The 14800-nt window shown below is 36.5% G+C and overlaps 1 protein-coding gene across 7 annotated transcripts; it reads left to right on the plus strand.

The window, feature by feature from the left end:
- The first annotated feature begins 4893 nt into the window (after positions 1 to 4893).
- LOC110937694 (vesicle-associated membrane protein 722) lies at positions 4894 to 12705 on the plus strand. 7 transcript variants are annotated; one of them, XM_022180144.2, is made up of 6 exons: positions 4894 to 4997; positions 5126 to 5323; positions 5830 to 5971; positions 6058 to 6178; positions 6324 to 6386; positions 6724 to 9022. In XM_022180144.2, the coding sequence occupies exons 2-6, from the start codon at positions 5134 to 5136 to the stop codon at positions 8803 to 8805; spliced, it is 2598 nt and encodes an 865-aa protein (XP_022035836.1). In that variant the 5' UTR covers positions 4894 to 4997; positions 5126 to 5133; the 3' UTR covers positions 8806 to 9022. The 7 variants fall into 7 exon arrangements, with proteins under 7 accessions (XP_022035836.1, XP_022035838.1, XP_022035839.1 ...); XM_035988734.1 differs by lacking the exon at positions 4894 to 4997 and having other exon boundaries at positions 5055 to 5323; positions 6724 to 7910; positions 7974 to 9037; XM_022180146.2 differs by lacking the exon at positions 6724 to 9022 and adding an exon at positions 12393 to 12705 and having other exon boundaries at positions 4908 to 5323.
- Positions 12706 to 14800: the final 2095 nt, after the last annotated feature.

A 14800-nucleotide genomic window follows, 5' to 3' on the forward strand; every position in this document is an offset into this window, starting at 1 on the left:
CGAGATAAGCTCCCAACTTACAAAATTTAGTGGTTTTTTTAAATAAAGCAAAGCAAAACCCTAAAAGTGGTGAAACCGAAGCCGACATTTTGACAAATGCAGTGGTCGCATTCAAATCAAATATGAAGACCGACTTCCGTTTCATGCATTGTTGGGAGATTTGTAAATTCCATCCAAAGTGGGCGACTATCCCCATTGGTAGCGAAACTAACTCGTCTTCCAAAAGGTCAAGGGCCTCGTCCCAAGCCCAATCTGATGCACGAGATCAAGAGTTTGAGAACCTTTTGGATGATTCGCCAAGCCCAAACCGGCCTGAGCATGGAAGAAATGCCTCAAGAAGGCGTGCTCAAAAATCTAGATCTGATACGGCATCGCCTTCAGCTGGGAGTTCTGGCTCGCGTAGGGGAATATACAGCGACCAGTTGGATGACATTTCATGCAAGTTGGATACATTCAACGTATTCCAACAACAAAGGGCCGAAATACGAAGGAGCAAAGAAGCTAGAGATGCCGCTAGAGATGCAAGTTGTAATTTTCTTTATTTAAAAATATTAAAAAAATTAAATTTGTTTTTTAAATAATATTGGGTCAGCCCAGCGGGTCAGCCCACGAAGCCCACCAAACCCACGCCCCACCATACCGTGTTGAATGTGGGTTTAACCCATGTCTGACACCCCATTCCACGTGTTAACCAATGACCAACCCAAGCCCCACCATACCCCATGGTCTAACCATATCAACTACAAGTGTATCAGTTGCTTTGTTAGGGGGTAGGGGTGGTTATCACTCACCATCCATTTATCACTCACAACATCCAATGAACTTCTGCTATGTCATCAACCATTATTCCATCACTCACAACCTTTTTAGTGGAAATGTCCATCACTCACAACACCCAACAATAAACCCTCACACCCCCTCACATCTTTCCTTCCATCACGCCGTCAATTTTATCATGGGATCCAATTATCACGCGTCAAATTTGCTAGGTGGCGGTGGTTTGTTTGTTTGTTTCACGCGTTGAAGAAAAGTATCACGGGTAAAACCTCCCCACCCCGGGTCCCCTTATTAATGTAAAAACATTTTCATCCGAGTAACTATACATATATATAGCTACAACCTACATATACGCAACCTACATATAGTTTTATTTTTAGAGTAAATTATGTTTTTGGCCCCTGTGGTTATGTCAGTTTTACTATATTAGCCCAAAATAAGAATTTTTAACGTATCTGCCCCCATGGTCCCTATATCTAACCATTTTGGCCCCTAATTCTAACCAAACCCCAACTCTGGTTAACTTCTTAGTCACATGGGTTGCACATGATGGGTAAAATTGTAATTTCCCCTCCCCCTTTACTTTTACTGATTTATAAAAAATAAAAGAAACAATAATTATCATACATAGAGAACACACACACTCTCTCTCATCTTTCTCTCTGCTCTCTCTCTCCTACCACCGCAAAACACAACCTGCAACAATACACCTCCGACTAACACCACTTCAGCCACACCTCAGCCACCACCACACTTCAGCCACCGACCACACCACATCAGTCCCCCGTCGGTGACCATCACCTCCACCTCCACAACTGCCACACCAATAATGTTTGATCAAAACCTAATAACCATATCCATCCAGATTAAAAAACAAACCCACAAACAAAATCAAATCCAAATTAACGAAAGAATCAAATCAAATCCAAACAAACCCACAAACAAAATCAAACATACACAGGCCTATTTGTGTTATACCTGGATAAATGATCTGAAACAAAATCAAACACAATAACCATATCCTTTCCACTGTGAGAACCTCCCACCGCCACCTGACCACCGCCGCTGCCACCTCGCCACCTGACCACCGCCGCTTCCACCGCTCCCCCTTTCCCGCTGCTCCCTCTCTCCTCGTGGCTCCGATTATAAATCGGTTTCGAACGAGAACGAGATTGGGGGTTCATGTGTGTACTCTTGATAAAATTGTGAATCCAAGATTGGGGGTTCATGGCGGAGAGTTTATGAGGGAGAGACAGGTTGTAGTGTTTGGCAGGGGGTCGGTGGCGGAGGTATGGAGTTGACGATGGTGAGAGAGAGGGGTGTTTATGAGAGAGAGAAAAGAGAGAGAGAGACAGAGAGAAGGGGGATAGTTTATGAGAGAGAGAGACTGTATGTGGTGGTAGGTACGGTGGTGGTGGTGATGATACGGTGGAGGAGGTGATGGTAGGTACGGTGGTGGTGGTGATGATACGGTGGAGGAGGTGGTGGTAGGTACGGTGGTGGTGGTGATGATACGGTGATGGTGGTGATGATACGGTGGTGGGCTGTGTTTTGCGGGGGGGGGGGGGTGGTGGTGTGGTGGTGGTGGTAGTAGAGAGAGAGCAGAGAGAAAGATGAGAGAGAGTGTGTGTGTGTTCTGTATGTATGTGTGGGTGTATATAATCAGTAAAAGTAAATGGTGAGGGGAAATTACAATTTTACCCATCATGTGCAACCCATATGACCAAAAAGTTAACTAGAGTTGGGATTTGGTTAGAATTAGGGGCCAAAACGGTTAGATATAGGGACCATGGGGGCAGATACGTTAAAAATTCTTATTTTGGGCTAATATAGTAAAACTGACATAACCACAGGGGCCAAAAACGTAATTTACTCTTATTTTTATTTAGGAAAAGATCAAACGTATAAAAAATGAAAAAAAATATTTTTAATGTGGCTTTCTCGAAGCTTTCTAGTTTGTCTCCCTATATGTATCTGTAAACGATAAAAGACATAAACGTCACTTATTTCATTTACCATTTGAGATTTTGAGGACCCAAATACCTTCCATTAGGCTATAGGGTGTGGTCATGACCGTCATGACCACCATGACCCTCCACGTCAGTGCCATGTAACCCAACTCTAATCTACCATCCAAAATCACTACTCTAAGGGTGTGGTCATGACCCAAACCACTAGCCCCTTATTTATTTTAATTTATCCATGTCTAAAGAAAAATGAAATAATTTGTTGAAAAATAGAAAGGAGGACCATGGTTGCCATGGATCCATGCAAACCATGGTGGATCAAGCAAGGGGGTGATATACTCTTCCATTCATGTTTCTAGATGACAAAGGCTCATTCTATTTACACCCCCCCTTTTTACTAATTACACCCCTCCCCTCTATAAAAACATCACATCCATCAATCACTTGCTTTTGTTTTTAGTCTTTTTTGTCTTTTTGTTGTCTTTTTTTATTCTTTTATTTAATTATTAGTTATTTATTATTTGTTTATTATTTATCTAGTTAGTATTATCTTGCTCATTCTATTTACACCCCCCCTTTTTACTAATTACACCCCCCAAATGTAGCAGGTTGCGCTCCTTCATAACTCCTAAAATATCTTTTGGGAACACATCCTTCCCCGTCAACTCTGCCACCAATTGGTGTTCATTAGGTGTCAATCGTTTGAAGATTGGGTGTCCCTCCATATATTCTCCGGGTGGATGATTATGTTCACCAGCTTTTACTTTTAATGTCCAAAAACCATTCTCTTTTGAAAATTTCCCTACCATTTCAAACGGGCAATTTATCTTTCTAGTGCCGGTCTCTCTACTTGAATCTTTAACTGATTTATACACACCACCACGATCACACATAAGTACAACTTTAGACACGTAGCCATTTTTCGCTTTCGAACTTTTAGTCACAATAGCGTAACCAAGACTACGTCCGGTGTTTCTAACCCATTCCATCAACTCTTCACGAGACTTGAACACTTAAAAGTGAACTAATATTAGTTACAAAATATTAGGTGAACAAGCTTGAGTAGTTACAAAATATATATTATCCAAATGGCGCATTTAAACTATACAGCATAATTATTTTCCAAACAAACTCATTTAAACTAAAACAAGACCCTTAACCTAGCTAGATTATATAACTAAGTTGAAACTTGAAACATGGGAATTAAAAACTATACTTGATCTGTTGAAAATCCAGACATCTCTTTAACTTTTCTGAATGCTATGATGAAGCATAAGTAGATCACTCTTTGAACAAGTAAATTTATGCAGCTCTTTGAATAGCTTTCTCGAGTATATCTTAAAGAAACTGAAGTGAATGCACCGATAATATGAGAATTATGTAACTGAAGTGAATGCACCGATAAGCTTGAGTAGTTACAAAAATTATGCAACTCTTTGCAATTCTTTGAATTAGTTTTGGTGGAAATGCACCAATAATATGACCTAAAGACAATAAACTACTTGCACCAATAATATGACATGCGCATGATTGTTTCTTTTAATTAGTTTCGTTGCCATCATTTTCATTATTATATTATGCTACTATAAAATTACCATATGCTTTCTAGAATTTTCTTTCCTTAGTTAATGTGAGATCTTGGTGATAAATGGTGAATCACAAAGTGATAGTATATTTATTTAAAAAGAAAATCTAGGAATTGTAATTTTTTTGAAAGATTAACTTCATTAAAAAAACGGCCTAACTCATTGTTTATGCCGGCAATTGGATGCTCTCCTTTTTACCTAAAAAGGTAAAAAAATAAAAAGATGTCTAGCATAAAAAAAGTAAAAAGGTAAAAAAAAAAAAAAAGTTTAAGGCTTAAGTAATAAGCTTTAATAATAATAATAATAATTCATTACTAATAACAAAAAGACCAAAAAAACAATAAAATATAATAAAAAAATACAACAAAAAGACAAGAAAGACTAAAAACAAAAAGCAAATAATTGATGAATGTGATGTTTTTGATAGGGAGTGTAATTAGTAAATAAGGGGGTGTAAATAGTATCACTCAATGACAAATCATGTTCCAACCATGACCCCCATTTGAAAACGCATGAGTCTCCCAAATACCTTCCTAATTTTAAAAATCAAAAATAAAACAGACCAATAAACTGCCTTGAGATGGGGAGGGGTTTTGAACTGTCGTCACACGAGAGGAAGTCACCACCAGTCACCAGACCAAAATTCATATCCTCCGCATTCAATCCGGTGTGTAAAGCGCAAGCCTACGATTTCGAAAACCCAAAATCCCCTTTTCACTTTACCCTTTCAAAATCGGATCAAGATTCACAGATTCTTTCATTTCTCCAACCTAACCTAGGGTTTTACTTTTGTAGATTAATCAATGGGGCAACAGTCTTTGATCTACAGTTTTGTCTCCAGAGGCACCGTCATTCTCGCCGAATACACAGACTTCACCGGCAATTTCACCTCTATTGCTTCCCAGTGCCTTCAGAAGCTTCCTACAACCAACAATAAGTTCGCATACAACTGTGACGGACACACTTTTAATTATCTTGTTGAAGATGCCTTCAGTAAGCTTTCCTGAACTTACTATATATTAGACTTCTAGTTATCTATACGTGCTGTAATATTGTAATTGTTGAATTTTGATAAAAGGAACTTACTATATATTCTACTAAATGTCCCTTGCTATATGTTTTGGGATCAAAATACATCAGATCGCCACACGCTTTTTAGAACCAAGCTTAAGATACACACATATCTTGAAATGTAAGACCTACTGATATGGTACAAATGGCAAAATTCTAAACTTGTAGTAATCTTATAGAAGATTATGCACCTTAGTATAGAAGACTTGAAACATATTATGCTGTGCTGTATTGCACGATTTCTTCATTTAGTAATTATAAAGGAGATGTGAATTCAGGTATGGTGAACCAAGAATATTCCATCTTATTCTCTATGTGTCATTATAAAGGAGACGAATCTTAAGACAATAATAACAGAACGAACAAACAATAATTTTGATAAATGTTAATACATTTTATAATTATTTGTTTGCTTTTAAATCATGAAGCATACTGCGTTGTGGCTGCTGAATCTGCTGGTAGACAAGTTCCAATGGCTTTTCTTGAGCGAATAAAGGATGACTTTAACAAAAAATACAGTGGCGGGAAAGCTGATACAGCTGTTGCCAATAGTCTGAACAAAGACTTCGGGTAATCTGGCTTTTCATTTAAACTACAATATTTGTATAATATTTCTTGTTTAATTACATATTTATGGTTAAGCTCATTGTTATCAGACCCAAGCTGAAGGAGCAGATGCAGTATTATGTGGACCATCCTGAAGAAATCAGCAAGCTTTCGAAGGTCAAAGCCCAGGTTTCGGAAGTCAAAGGTGTGATGATGGAGAACATTGAAAAGGTAATCCTTTTTTTTGGTGTGTATGTATAGGTTGAATGATCACATATATTCTTCTTCAAGTAGTGTATGTGACATGAAAGATTACAAGTGCGTAACTGCGTATGCTGGATCTTTTTTGGTAATTTAACTGTTTGAATATATATAGGTTCTGGATCGTGGCGAGAAAATAGAACTTCTTGTGGATAAAACCGAGAATCTTCGCTCTCCGGTCAGTAAATTTTAGTCCTTGTTAGGATAGTAGCTGTAAGTTTAACAAGTTTGCTTTCGAATGCTACACGTAAAAATTAGTATTAATTAAAGTGACTATGGTCCGAAAAGGCTCTTTTTGACGCCTTTCCATGTTATTATTATTTTTGAGCTAAAATGGGCTTTTAAAATAATATGAGAAATCTTGGATCCGTCCATTTACACTTCAATACGACTTTTTTTTTTCTTCATATGATAATGTATTAAAGCGTCTTTATATAACTTATTTTACCAATGTTGACTTGTTGACTAGTCAACTGAATTCTGATATTAATCTAGCTTGGTTAGTTTTTATGCAGAAAATGGCTGATCAACGCAAGCTGGATATTGAGGCGTTTCACAATCTAGTGGGGTATCTTTCGGATCCACCAGCAGAACATTATGAAGAGTTTAACTCATTGATTGTCGGGTTAAATTCATGTCGTATTACACATGCGTTAAAGGCAAATCCCGTAATCTGCATCGATATGATCAAGGATTTTTGGTTAACTGCCAAGGTAAACCGAAGCGGAGCAGAAGGATCAGGATCCATAGATGCAAAAATTCAAGGAAAGGATATTGTGATCTCGGAAGCGGTGGTTCGTGAAGTTTTGAAATTTGACGATCAACCTCATCATCCAACAACATTCGGTATGGTTAAAGTAATGAAGGCGTTGAGAAAAATGAGTTATGAAGGCGACTATCCTACTGTTTTGAAGAAGTTATTTCCACCATACTGGAGGTTGCTGGTGCACGTGCTGTTATTTTGCTTATCAGAAAACAAGGGTGGATTGGATCAGTTAAACCAGATTCAGGCATCTGCTATGGTAGCGCTTGTGAACAACTGGGATTACAACTTTTCTGCGTTCGTTTTTGATAACATGAAAAGTATGTTGGAGAACCCAAAGAAGAAGATTTTTATGCTCTATCCTCGTTTCATTCAGATGATTCTCGATGAGAAGTATCCAGAACTGGTTAAGAGTGCAAATGTATTGAACCTGAAGTCGATGGGTCCGAATTGTTTTGATTCAATGAAGAGAAACCGAGATTCTGCGAAGAGGCATCAATTTTTAGGGAAGTATCCACTGAAGAAACATGGAAAGTTTGGACCGGTTGTAGGTCAGGTGTCAGCTCCGAAACCACTAAATGCCACAGTTGCAGTTAAACCTGATATTGAGACAGAGAATTTAGTGACTGATGACGAAGGAATCGAGAGTGACGTGGACCTGATAGAGTCTGAGCAAGCTGAAGTACCTGTTAGAGAACTACCTGTCATGAATTCAGAAAATCTTGTTGTTTTAATCGAGTCTATCACGAGAAGCCTTGAGAATCCTCCTTCCGTGGCTGATCATACATTGGAAGAGCAAGTTCAAGATGATACTATTGAAGATAGTGATTTAGTATCGCGCAAGAGACAAAGAGTTGAACCTGAACCAAGTGTTGCTGAGCAAGTGAGCCCTACCGTTAAAACCGAGCCTGAAATTGCAACTACAACAGCTCAAGAAAATGTGGTACCAGATTTCTTTGAAAAGTCATTTCCAGAGACAACTACCAGACTTGAACGAGAAAGTTCGAGTGGTGTTCGGTTTGTTGTTGGTGGTAGCTCGAATGGTGGTATGTCTGAACACGAAGAACATTTATTACGAGCTGCTGAGAAAAGGAAGGTCATTGAGGATTCTGACAGTGATGAAGATACAGATGTGGATGCGGTGAAGTTACAAAATAGAGTGATCGTGTTAGAACAAGATTCAATTCTGAAAGATGCCCAGATCGCATCGTTGCAAGTTCAGGTGACCAATAAAGATCAAACTATTGAAGAGTTACAGAGTGATGTGAAAATGTTAATGTCAATGGTAATTGATTTGAAAGCGAAGTTTGAGAAGAAGTCTGGACGTGAATTTGCTGATAAAGATGATGATCCAATGAGTGTTGAACAAAGAGAGAGAACATCTGAAGAACGAGAAGCTACTTTGAATGGATATCTTGAAACAACACAGAAGAAGAGCAAGTTGCCACAAAAGAAGCAGAGCAACAAACAGATGCTTATAATGAAAAATCAAGATGTGAATCATGTAGATGAAAACTTTCAGGCAAAAGATCCAACGAAGACATCTGATCGATATGTTATGGAATTGGGAAAGAGTCACTATGACAAAGTTGGAAATAAGTCTGGAATTACAAGCTGGAGGTATGATCACGACAAGAAGATGTGGTTGGTGATTAGGGATGGTGGACACAGAGAGTATTACTCCAAGGAATCTCAGTTTGAATCGTGGACAAAGATTGATCTAAAGAATCTGCTGCGAGCTCCTTATCATGATTCTGATCCTAATCAGCGTGGAAGAGGATGGGCATTCTTATCGAAGCTTGAAAGGGAAGTCGAGAATTGTTGGGCCCTATAATTAGTATTGTGGGCTAGAGGTTGATTAGTTGTTTTGGGCTTGTAATGTGGGCTAGGGGTGGGGGCGATATGGGCTTAGGTTTAGGGGGAGTTGTGGGCTAAACCTCCCTTGTAAATACTTGTTTAGTTATTCAGGTTTAGGTTGTTGACTCTAAAAGTTTCTGCTGTAATTTGTATCCAACAATTCAATTGTACGCAAGTTAAGCTTTTGGTTATAATCATTTTGTTTCATCTATTTTCTTGTGATTGTTATTGAATCAGTTTGATTGTGTGATTCTGCAACCAATCAAACTAGTTATGATATCATTGTTTAATCCATTCTTGGGACTTACATCATCAATCCATCAATTGAATTAGGGGTAAGCAAAAGGAAAAACCCGACCCTACCCGACCCGACCCGAGAACCGATCAAATATAAAATACAGAACCGATTCACTACCTTAAATATAGGGTCGGTTCCGGTCCATAGGTCAAAGTCGGGTTTCACCATGAAAAAAACCGAGAACCGACCCGACCCGATTTTATATTAAAAATTGGAACCGATCTAAATACCTAGGTACTTGGGTTCGGATCGGGTTGAGTATATTTTCGGTTATTTTCGTTCCAGACCTAAACTTGCTCACCCCTAATTAAAACAAAAGAACCAAACCGAAACCAATCGAATCTCAGGAACAAAACTCGGGGGTCCCACTAGATATTGATAAATTCATATCCTCCGCATTCAATCCGTTGTGTAAAGCGTAAGCCTACAATTTCAAAAACCCAAAATCCGCTTTACACTTTACCCTTTCAAAACCAGATCAAGATTCACAAATTCTTTCATTTCTCCAACCTCTTCTTCTTCTTCTTCTTCCTCTTCTTCTTCTTCTAGGGTTTAACTTTTGTAGATCAATCAATGGGGCAACAGTCTTTGATCTACAGTTTTGTCTCCAGAGGCACCGTCATTCTCGCCGAATACACAGAGTTCACCGGCAATTTCACCTCTATTGCTTCCCAGTGCCTCCAGAAGCTTCCTGCAACCAACAATAAGTTCACATACAACTGTGACGGACACACTTTTAATTATCTTGTTGAAGATGGCTTCAGTAAGCATTTCTCAACTTATTTCTTTTTAATGTACGTTATAGATTCTGTTCTTGATGTGATTTTAGGGTTTTATTATTTACGGTTTATATATTGAAAGGAACTTACAGTTTTATACTAAATTACTAAATGGCCCTTGCTATATGTTACTTAACTTAAGATCTTGGCTTTAGAATGCGCGCATCTGGAGCGCATAATGCCTGCATCACGTGATGCGGTGATGAGATTACACCGAGTGATGCGATTTCATGCGTGCGCATCGTATGATGCGGTTTGATGTGAGTTTATGCGTGATGCGGCACCGTATGTGGTTGACTAGTATTTGAACGAACGAGATCATTGATTGCGATGACATTTTAAATCTGATTGAACGGGTTTGAGTATGTGAACAATGTAGACCATCTATTGAACAAATCTAACTAGAGAGGATGAGAATATTCTATATTTTAGTGTTTCAAAGTTAACAAGTTAAAATAATATACAATTTTATATGTTTTTAGTGTTTTTTTTTTTTTAAATGAACGTCTTGCATACGTGATGTGCGCGCTTCTCTGCATCGACTTTTGGGGTCACAGTACATCAGCTCGCCACACGCTTTTTTTAAAGCTTAAGATACACAAAATTATGTGCATATCTTGAAATGTAAGTTCTACTGATATGGTAAATGGTAAAAAAATGCAAAATTGTAAACTTGTAGTAATCTTATGAAAGATTATTTACCTTAGTTTAGAAGACTGGAAAATATTCTGCTGTGTTGCATGGTTTCTTTATTTAGTAATAATAAAGGAAACGGGAATTAAGGTATGGTGAACCAAGAATATTTCCACCTTATGCTATATGTATCGTTATAAGGGAGACAAGTGTTATGAGAATAATAACATAATAAATGAACCAATGACAGTTTTATAAATGTTAAATACATTTCATTTTTATTTGTTTGCTTTTAAATCATGAAGCATACTGTGTTGTGGCTGCTGAATCTGCTGGCAGACAAGTTCCAATGGCTTTTCTTGAGCGAATCAAAGATGACTTTAACAAAAAATACAGTGGCGGGAAAGCTGATACAGCTGTTGCCAATAGTCTGAACAAAGAATTCGGGTAATCTGGCTTTTCATTTAAACTACAATATTTGTATAATCTTTCTTGTTTAATTACATATTTATGGTTAAGCTCATTGTTATCAGACCCAAGCTGAAGGAGCAGATGCAGTATTGTGTGGACCATCCTGAAGAAATCAGCAAGCTTTCGAAGGTCAAGGCCCAGGTTTCGGAAGTCAAAGGTGTGATGATGGAGAACATTGAAAAGGTAATCGTTTTTTTGGTGTGTGGGTTAAGTTAGCACATATTATCCTTTTCAAGTAATTTATGGGACATGAAAGATTACAAGTGCGAATGCTGGATCTTTTTTGGTAATTTACTTGTTTGAATATATATAGGTCCTGGATCGTGGCGAGAAAATAGAACTTCTTGTGGATAAAACTGAGAATCTACGCTCTCAGGTCAGTAAATTTTAGTCCTTATTGGGATAGTAGCTGTAAGTTTAAAAAGTTTGTTTTCGAATGCTACACGTAAAAATTAGTATTAATTAAAGTGACTATGGTCCGAAAAGGCTCTGTTTGACGCCTTTCCATCTTATTATTATTTTTGAGCTAAAATGGTTTTTTAAATAATATGAAAAATCTTGGATGATCCATCTATCTACACTTCAATACGATATATTTTTATTTTTTTTGTATGTTTAAAAGCGTCTTTATATAATTTCTTGGAACTTTATATACTTGCTTCACTAACTTCATATGTTCTTACATAATTCAATAATGTATTGTTAGAATTTATAAACTACTTGATTACTATCCTGTTTGTTGTATAGTTTATTCAAATAGTTATATGCATATCAACAAGTCATGTTAAAGACTTGTTTAATGTGTACAGATTAGTGTAATGCTGAGAATTAAGTCTAATTATATTTACTTTGACAGAGCTTTATGCCGTATATAATATATTAACTTCTGTATTTGTACGCCTTTGGAATAATCTAAGTATGTGTTATAAAATAGAAATTTTTGATCCTATTATTTAAAGTCTTGTACCACACAATTGATGGTGTGTTTTTATTTGTCTTTGGAAAAAGTATAAATAATTCCTCTAAAAAACTGACAATTTTTGTCATTTTCATAGGGTTCCAATCCAAAACGACCTTTTGTATCTACTAGACTACTAGTAATCATTATGAAATATTGGTAGCATTGATATGATATACAAAATTCCTATATTCCTTCTATTATTGAATAGGCATTGATATACAAAATTCCTTTATTCCTTCTATTATTTTAGAATTTTAGAATACCTGCACATCCTAAAGAGTAAAAAAGAATTTTTCAGATTGAGAATTTTGGCCGATGTGGCAACTGTTTAAATGTTGTCTATAAGATTTAAATTGTTAATTTAAAAAAGTTGTGTTGTTTACAGGTTAAATAATTATTTATATATGATGGGTTTGTTGTAGGCACAAGATTTTAGGACACAAGGTACACAAATGAGGAGAAAAATGTGGCTGCAGAATATGAAGATAAAACTTATTGTTCTTGGAATTATTATCGCCTTGATTCTCATTATAGTTCTCTCGGTCTGTGGCGGTTTCAATTGTGGCAAGTGAAGTACATTCTTCTTGTTTATTTGTTTTTCCATGTTGCTACAATACATTGACTGCTTGTATCTATCTAGGACATGAAAATTGCTTCGTTGGTCCTTAATTTCTAGTACAATTATATTAATCTTTCTTATCAACGAAAATGTATAACATTTCGATACAATATAAAGTGATGTTAGGTCGCTACACAATTATAGTTATAATTCATGTCAAGCTATACGATTGGAGACGATTTTTTTAAACGTCCATCAAAACCTGGTCACCTGGGTACACACACAAGATCGTGATCGCCGACAACGTTGGTGATCCGACCCTTCTCCAATTCCAGGAGAAACCCACTGCTCAAAAGCCTACTGTGGTAAAAACCCATGGGTCGCTCATGAAATGTTTCAACAAGCAAGATTTCAATCAATGACCTATAGTCATTCGGTTACTACTAGAGTATGCCCCTTCGGTACTATTGGAGACAAGTGTACTGATAAGATTGACACATCACAAGATAAATTTTAAATCATGGTCCATTAGAGCCAAAAACAGTAATGTACAAAAAACATTTTTGAATTATTATTACGTGGTGAAAACGTTGTTTTGTTTTTCGGCTAAGTTGTTATTTTCTATATAAGGAATTGTGAAGCCTGTATTTAAAGTGGGTCCATGGGAAGTGACATTTTGAGGCTATGCAGTTGCAAGGTCTGATGTCCACTAATGCATCAAGTGGAGAAAGATCACCGGACGGAATGAGCCATCAATTTGGTTGAAAATGAATTAAGGACCACTTATGGTTCATGGTTAGGTTAGGCTAGGGTGGAAACATATCAGTCTGGACCTGACACTAGAATAAATGGTATTGAATTGATTACATGTGGTATAACAAATACAACATTGGGAGTTAGATGATAAATTAAAATAAACAGGTTTTACTATTTTAGCATGGCCTAAAATAGAAGAAATTCAAGATATAGTCATTTTTTGGGACTTATATAATATAGTCTATAGTCACTTCAGAAAGAAATTACCGCCATACCCATGATATCTGCAACATATGCGTTGGGTATATAACTATATACGTTTCCTCGTGTTTCGCCTGATTATATGCCATTGCAACATGCTTAACCGTCTTCTTTACATGAGTTGTTGTTAGGGTATTACCTTTCAATCTCATGTCTTTTAAATCCGTTTCAAAGAATGGATGTGCAACTTCACAAGTAAAAAAATGTTTTGATTGACACATACCAGGATAAGTACATAGTTACTAAAAGTAAAAAAATATAGGACATGCACCATAAATTAAAGTCACATAGTTACTAAAAGTAAAAAAATATAGGACATGCACCATAAATTAAAGTCCAATATTTCTTGTGGTTTTCACCATAATTTTAATTTTTAGCTGGTTCAAACCATATTAGGTTTGTCCAATATTTCCTGTGGTTTTCACCATAATTTTAATTTGGGTTATTGGATTTTATCACCCCCAACTATTAGGTATTGGCCACTGTCACTCCCAACTATCACTTTGACTCCCACTACTCCCAACTTAACACTTTGTGTGTTGTGTCACTCCGCACGTAAACATTTCTTAGTATTTGACTTGTGTTATTGGTGATATTAGGCTAACACTTTGTGAATTACTAATGACTGCAAGTGAATCTTCTCATAAAAGACAAAAAGGGAGCCAAAAACCACTCAACTATAGTGACACAACACACAAAATGTTAAGTTGAGAGTGATGGGAATCAAAGTTATAATTTAGAGTGGCAACGGCCAATACACAATAGTTTAGAGTGATAAAATCCAATAACCCTTTTAATTTTTAGCTGATTCAAACCATATTAGGTTTGTAATATTTGTTTTATTGATTTTAAAAGAAAATATGATATTGGGTTTGATAGAAGCGTAACAGTGAAATCTCAGAATATAAAGAGGTCAAAAGAAACATGGCAATTAATGATTGGATTGTGAGTCAACAACATGTGAAGTTAACGTTACCGTAGCTTATATATATATAGAGACAAAAGATTAAATACAATGTATCATATCGTACAAAACGTACAAATGAACTGGAAAAGTAAAAAAAAAAAAAACACGATGTCATTTTCGTAATTATTTTACTCGTAGGTTAATTATCAAAATTACTCTACAAATGATCTTGTAGGGTAATTTTGTAAAATAATATTGTAGGGTAATTTTGATTTTATAGGGTAATTTTGTAGAGTATCATAATTTATCTACAAATGATCTTGTAGGTTAATTACGATTAAAATAAT

Source organism: Helianthus annuus, chromosome 4, assembly GCF_002127325.2.
Source record: "Helianthus annuus cultivar XRQ/B chromosome 4, HanXRQr2.0-SUNRISE, whole genome shotgun sequence".
NCBI lineage: Eukaryota > Viridiplantae > Streptophyta > Magnoliopsida > Asterales > Asteraceae > Helianthus > Helianthus annuus.

Excerpts from the sequence above, each read along its gene's own strand:
- LOC110937694 (XM_022180144.2), top strand. The coding sequence starts at position 5,134 with ATGGGGCAACAGTCTTTGATCTACAGTTTTGTCTCCAGAGGCACCGTC. Across the intron at positions 5,972-6,057 it reads AGTCTGAACAAAGACTTCGG|ACCCAAGCTGAAGGAGCAGA; the intron begins GTAATCTGGCTT and ends CATTGTTATCAG. Across the intron at positions 6,179-6,323 it reads TGATGGAGAACATTGAAAAG|GTTCTGGATCGTGGCGAGAA; the intron begins GTAATCCTTTTT and ends GAATATATATAG.